Source organism: Malurus melanocephalus, unplaced genomic scaffold (genome assembly GCF_030028575.1).
Source record: "Malurus melanocephalus ecotype Western Australia unplaced genomic scaffold, MMel_1.1 scaffold_611, whole genome shotgun sequence".
Classification (NCBI taxonomy): domain Eukaryota; kingdom Metazoa; phylum Chordata; class Aves; order Passeriformes; family Maluridae; genus Malurus; species Malurus melanocephalus.
This window is the reverse complement of record NW_026623843.1, coordinates 274,904-281,920: the sequence shown is the minus strand read 5'-3', so window position 1 is coordinate 281,920 and position 7,017 is coordinate 274,904. Positions and strand designations below refer to the sequence as shown.

The 7,017-nt window shown below is 55.0% G+C and overlaps 1 protein-coding gene across 2 annotated transcripts in view; it reads right to left on the bottom strand.

Moving 5' to 3' along the window:
* Positions 1 to 6,132: 6,132 nt before the first annotated feature.
* The window catches only part of LOC130583650 (sodium/calcium exchanger 1), a 93,719-nt gene continuing 92,834 nt past the window's right edge, over positions 6,133 to 7,017 (bottom strand). For both annotated transcript variants that reach the window (XM_057383154.1, XM_057383153.1), the window contains one exon: positions 6,133 to 6,730. In XM_057383154.1, coding sequence (XP_057239137.1) covers positions 6,354 to 6,730 — 377 coding nt within the window. In that variant the 3' untranslated portion in view covers positions 6,133 to 6,353. The remainder of the gene's footprint in view (positions 6,731 to 7,017) is intronic.

Below are 7,017 nucleotides of genomic sequence, written 5' to 3'. Positions count from 1 at the left end.
ACTGCTACTACCTTTATTTATTTATTTATTTATTTATTTTTTTACTAGTTCTCATCTCATTTATCCCTCCTTTGAAATGTGATGGCCACTCCCTGCAGGCGTCTCTGGTTGATGCTCCCCCAGGTCTCTCCTTTGGCTGTGCCTGCCACACTCCTCTCCATCTCCTCAGCAGGATGGATAAAGATCCCCATCACTGCTGAGTGGTCTTCAGGAAGCTCACATTGAGGATTTCACAGCCTCATGCCAGCTCTCCTTGGCACAGGATGCAAAGGYTTCCACAAAACTCAGTGTTTTGTGGGTTTTGACAGCACGGCTGCGTGTTTTCCAGCAGGAGCTGGGAATCGGAGGAGAATTCACCAACTTCTGCCCTTCATCCACAAATAAAACTGCTGGCTTGCTGAGCAATGTCCTCAACAGGTTGAGAGCTGGGYTGCGTGCAGAGCTCCCAATGCTTAATGCATTATGGAAAAAAGAAGCAGGACAAGCATTGTCCGGGGAAAAAAAAAAAAAACCACCAAAATATGATTTTATTCCTCTCTAACACTCTGCCCGCAGCGTGAGAGGTATTATTGTCATCTCCTGCCCTCTCGAGCTGCAGAAAGCAGTGAGTGATTCCTGATGAAGAGSCAGAGCTCCTGCCAGGCTCCCTGCATGGCCACGCTCCTCTCAAGAKCTCGCCAGATGAAGGAGGTGACGTGGGGCAGACGGATGAGGACACAAACGGGCACCTCAGGCTCTCGCTCGAGCAGGGCGAGTTCAGCTGAGGGGCAGCTCATCCCAGCTCCTGCTCCTTCCCTGTGGCAGTCTGCCGTGTCCTGAAAGGGTTTGAGAGCTCTGAGTGTGGATAACCACCCCAAACAACTTGCTCTGTTGAAACTCTGCCTGTTTTAAGTAAAGCCAGGAAAACCTGGAACCCCCAGGTAAACTAAATTAATTTGTTTTGGGTGCACAGAGGTACGTTTGGGTCGAGGGATAGAGCTGGAGCATCGGTGGGATTTGACAATGGTGGGAACTCAGCGAAAAATGATTAATTTTCTACAGACTCGTGAGCACAATCCAAACTGTGCCTGCAGRTGGTGGCTGTGACAGGGCTGGGGACAAGCAGGAGGGACTCAGCGTGCTGGGGTTTGTGGGGATGTGTCCCTGCTCCTTGGTTTGCTCCAGTCCATGACCTGGGGTGGCTCATCTTTGCCTCGAGATCCAGAGAGCAGGGCTGAGCTGAAAGTGTCACTGCTGGGCACGGTGACAAAGGAAATCTGTCCCACATTGTGGGGCAGGAGGGACAGAGGAAGTTCCCTGCAGGGAGCCAGGGTGAAGATGGCACATGGAGAGGGTTCACAGGGCAGGCAAGCACAGAGTGAGCCCCAGGTTGGATTGTCATTGTGTGAGGACAGCGATTTTGGGACCTTGAGATGGCTYGAGGCAGATCTGGAGCACCCTGGGGTCACCAGTGCTGTGACACCAACGCTCCTTCCCACTGCCACSTGAACTGGGAGGGGCAGAAAGCTTTCCTGGAGCAGTGCAACAGGAATCAAAGAGTTAAAAATACCAACKGGGGTTGGTGCCCTGGACAGCCCGAAAAGCAGGAGGCTGTGCTGTGTCTGTGCAGAAATCGAGGTGCATGCCCGTGCMGGGGACACGCTGTGGCAGTGCTTAAAACGAGGGGTGGGGACCCCATGGGGATTGTCCCTTCCCTGTCCCCTCCATGCTCGGGGACAGTGCCCCTGGCATTCCCTTTGGGAAAGATTTGGGAGCCCAGGGAGGGCACAGAGCCTGCAGGAGAGGGTGGTGACCACCCTGGGGACAGGACTGGCTGTTCTCAAAATGCTCCAGAGAGAGCAGGACCCTGTGGACACTCCTGGGATGTTCTCAGGGGTGTTCCACAGTCACAGAATCCTGCTGGGAGCTGCAAGCTCCTGCTTATCTCAGCTGATAACAGCTCCCTGTTGGCCAGGCTTGCTCCCTGTCCCCTTTCCCTGGGTGTGAGGGGTGCTGCTGGCTGGCAGGAGGCTCTTGGCACCTCTGCTTCCAACAGCAGAGAGGCTCAAGTCCTTAAAAGGTGAGGAATCTCGCTGTATTTATTGTCCCTCGGTGCTTTTTGCGAGAATACGGACGCCTCTGGATGGTTTCCTGTGCAAGGCGATTTTTTACAGGATAAACAGGTTTTTCTGCAGCTGAGCTGGGCACGTGTGGAGGCGTTGGTTGTTGGTCACAGCGCACTCAGAGAGGCTGAAGAGGTTCCTGGTGCTCTGCAAACACCAATCTCCAGCTGGGCTGAGGTGCCAGAGCCTACAGAAAATAACACARTGCTTTCTCCTGGAATTACACCATCCAGCATTAAGTTTTCCATCACTTCCCAGCTCTGTCCCTGCAGGAATGCAGCTGAGCCTCCTCCTGGGCTGCGTGCAYGGCCACCAACGCCGATGATGCTTTAGCCAAGGGTTTAAAAATAGCTGTAACAATAACACCGGGGCTCTGGCTCCCTGCTCCTGGCCCACAGCAGGAGCAGGGCAGTGAGTTCACGGCCAGGATCATGATCACAGCGGGTTCAGGGCCTCCCTCCTCCCTTCTGTCCTTGCAGGGAGCAGTTTGGGTGGGCTCGGACACGAGGCACCGCCGATCTCTTCTTTTTTGCTTCTTTTCTGCGGCTGGGATTTGTCTCCGCTCTCACTGAGCCCTGAAGAACTGGGAATATTTGTCCAGGATGTGCTCCTTGTGCCTGTCCCCACATGCGTGGCAGTGCCCTGTGGAGATTTTAGGTGTCTATCTCTGAATATCCTTTCCCCACGTGTCGCATCCTTTTCCATGGAAAGGTTTTCCTTCAGCCGGCGGGGCGATGAGAGGGGGTGAGAGCCAATGGATGGGTGGGGGGCGAGGGTTTAACCTGCTGCTTCTGGCAACTCCCACAAAGCCAGGCCTTTTCCAGCGAGGATGGGGAAACTGGGAGAGAAGGAGATGGAGGAGACGGGGGCTCCACGGAGCTGAGCGTGGCTGTGCTGGGCACTGCCAGGGCAGGGCTCTTCTGCCTTTGGACAACGTGGTGAAAAGAGGAGACTGTGCAGAGGAGCAGGCACGGCATCCTTGGGAATGCTGGGGCACCTTTGGGAATGCTGGGGCACCATTGGGAATGCTGGGGCACCCTTGGGAATGCTGGGGCACCTTTGGGAATGCTGGGGCACCTTTGGGAATGCTGGGGCACCCTTGGGAATGCTGGGGCACCCTTAGGAATGCTGGGGCACCCTTGGGGGCTCGGCAGGGTGCTGCTGCCCCTCTCTGCTCCCCCGTGACCCCTCCAGGAGCTGCTGGGCACAGCCTCGCCAAGGATGCCCAAAAGCAGCTGGCAGAGAGCAGCTGCATCCACAGGGCCGGTGATTTTAGCTCATCCTAAGCAAGCACTGCTCCGTCATTCCCTCTGGAAAGCTCTGAGCAGAGCTGTTTTTTCACTGCCCTCCTATCTGACTCGTTAATTACTGCAGGGATTCATTGTGAAGGAGCAAAGCAAGAGGGGGAACAGCACCAGCACCTTCAGCAGAGGCAGTGGCTGGGTCAGAGGAGCTGCTCTGCTTTCACAACCCAGGAAAAGCTCAGGAGGGCTGAAGGCTGTGCTCACCCAGGGCCCAGCTCAGAGCTGGTGTTTGGGCTCAGCTGCCAGAGCAGGACCTCCCGGGCTACGGGGAGGGTTTATCTGGGGACAGCTCGACAGATGCTGCACCAAACACGGGGAGGAGCAGCATCCCCGGGCGTGAGGAGACTCTTCTCCCCCTGTGTCGGGTCTGGAATAGCCCGTGGCACCTGGATTGGGGCCCAGCCTTGTGGGGTGTCTCAAATCTGCCTTGGCACCCACGGAAATGCATTTCTTGGGCTCTCCCCTATAATTCTCATGGCCCACCCCAGCAGGAGCAGTTCTGCAGAACCAAAAGAGACAAAGCAGGAAGAGCTGCTTGGTGCCTCAGGGGAACACTTCCCAAACCCAGGGATGCAGCACAGGAGCAGCTCCCGGCCCTGGAAGGGTGGGGTGCCCTGCAGCTTTATCCCTGGGTGTTTTCCTGCACCCCCTGAGAGCAGAGTGGGCTGTGAGCAGCACACACCGAGCCTGAGGCACCATGGAGATGGAGAACAGGCATGGGATGGGGCAGGAGTGGCTGTGCCGGTGGCAGAAACACAGTGAAGGCAATGAGTCGAGATGGGTACAAAGGGGAAAAAAACTGGGGGTGGGGGGAGAAGGGTTTTCCATAGAGAATATGCAGGAGCAGTGCTGGATCCGTCAGGAATCATTACAAACTTTATTTCTCTGTGCATTGTGTACCATTGATAAGGATCATCACAATTAGTGGACTCACTGCCTATAGTGGTGGGCGATACACACAAAGGAAAAAAAAAAAMMCCACAAAACCAAAAACKAAGCCAAACAGATGAAAATGAAATCRTTGTACATAAAGGTAATCACAAACCTGAACAACCTGCACCTGTGTTTGATTTTCCCCCCCCGAAACAATGAGAAACGAAAAAGAAAAAAAAACACCCTGAACAAACCAAAAGCGAAAAAAGGCTCGAGAAGAAAAAAAAAAAACCAAACAAACCACAACTTGGTATTCCTAGAGAAAATCTTACAGCAGGTTAATTAAAATTTCCACAGATAGTTCGAAATGAGTACAAATACCCCCAGCCAGCTGGTTATGGTACAAGCATCAGACACGGTTTTGGGCTGGGTGGGAAGAGCTCACCATGGACACGCAGGCTGGGGGTTTGCCTGGCTGGAATGTYGGGAAGCCTGGCAAAATCCACGGGGTCAGAGGACATCTCTCAACAGCAGCTCAGAGGGTCTGCCCCTGGGGAGCTCCACACCCACATTGCCCTGGATCCGCTCTCTACCCCAATCCTGACATTGAGGAGATGCTGAGTTACACCTCCCTGTCTCATCCTGCCCAGATTCTGGATTTGGAGGGTGCCAAACACAAGCTTTTCCCGATTTTGAGAGTGGGAGATCTCGCACCGCCCTGCAGCCCTCACACCGGGTTTTTCTGCCTCCAAATGGCTGTGGGGATGGACCAGCTCTGGGCACCGGTCCTGATGGCTTAACACTCAGAAACGGGGGCTGTCACCACACCTCTGGGGACACGGGGAACAGCAGGGGGACAAGGACTTGGAGGAGGCAGACACCCACTCGGAAGGCAGAAGCRCCAGTGAGGTGCTGGGAGTCAGCCACATCTGTCACCCCTCTCCTCCTGCGGACAGAGGAGACTTTCACGCCACAGAACCCCATCCACAGTGGGTGGACAGAGCCTGCAGCTCAGGGCTGTGGGTTTTTCCCTCGCCTGAAAAGCTCCAGCTCTTATTGCTTCTCACAGACCCACGCCACCAGCAGCGAGTGGGGGGACAGCTTTCCATCCTTCCCGCCCCCGCGGAGAGGAAAACGAACAAACGGAACGAGCGGAACCCTATGGCAAAACCCAACTAAACTAAAAATAAATAAAACCCGGTGAAAAGAGAAGAAAAAAGAAAAACCAAAAAAAAAAAATAACCACCGCTCGTAATCCGCGCGAGGCTCAACCCACGTGGTCGGAAGGACTAGCACTATAGGATGCTATATACAGATAGATTTCATTTCATTCATGCAAATGTTACAAGTACCACGACAGCATGCCCGAGGAGGCGGAGGGAWGGGAGGAAGGCTCCCGCTGCTCTGCACCTCCTCGGCTCGGGACACCGGACACGAGGCTGCAGCCCCGGAGCACGGACGGGGAAAGGTGAGGGGCATGTGGGTGAGAAAGGCTGGTTGTACACACGCCGAAACGGAACAGAAAAAAAAAAAACCAACCCCAAATCAATGACGAAAACGGTTTGTGTCCTATCCTTAGAAAGCTCCCAGTGTCTCCAGTTGGGTCTCTCGCTCCTCTCCAGCAGGGCTGAAGGGCCTGATCCCGAGTGGCGAAGGCAGCTGGATGGCGGTGGGAGAGCAGAGCCCTTGCTCGCCTCTCCTTCCCTCGCCCGCCTCGCTCCGTTCCTCACCGGCCACTCYGGCCTCGCCCCGTTGTCCCGGCTGGGAGCCAGCGGTGGGAAGGGGCTCGGTGGCCACCGGCTGCTCCTGTGGTCGAGTCGCAGAAAGGGGGACCCTGCCCCTGGCTCCTGGCTGGGGCCGCTGCCTGGGGAGGGGTCCCGCTGGCTTTGGGGTCCTGCCTAGTTCAAAGGATGCTCCAAAGCCGCTTTCCATCAGCAGGTGCGTGGACATGGCAAATCTCTTTTATTCTTTTCTCTGTTCATTATACACAGCTTTATATCTATATCTATACCTATATATCGCTCTATATAGATATATATAGATATACACATATTTACTATCTCCGATTGTCCCTTTAGAAGCCCTTTATGTGGCAGTAGGCTTCCAGAGATGAGAAGAATATGTACAAGAGCCAGAGGAGGATAAAGAGTGAGGATGTGAGCAGCTTGGAAGTCCGCGGCCCGCCCAGCTCACCTCCGATCTCGGGTCTCCGCCGGTAGAGCAGCACTCCCACACTGATAAAAGCAAAAATGGTGAAGAGGGTGACGGAGAAGGCCAGCGTGCCGGGGGAGACTTGGAAGGCCTGTCCGTGCGCCGCGTGGTAGATGGCCGCGATGGACCAGGCCACCCCAATGCCCAGGAAAACGTTCACGGCGTTGCTCCCGGTGACGTTCCCGATGGAGGCGTCCGCGTACTGGTCCTGCGTGGCTGCCACTTTGCTGGCAAACGTGTCTGCAAGGGAAGGACGGGGAGAAACCCTCAGGGAATGCCCAGGGAAAGAGGGCGGCGCTGACGGGGGATAAAGGACAGCGGCAACACACGGGGAAAGGGAAAAATGGGGAGGGGAAAGGGTGCAGCCCCTTCAAAGAGCTGGAGTGACCATCAGGGTCATCCAAAATGCACAGCAGGGAAATCTGGATGCTCAAAAATGTGGGGCATTCCCCGGGACAGCCTCAGATGTGTCCTAGGTTAGCTGAGTATTGTATTCCTATCATCTGCTTATGTTAGAGGAAAGTTAA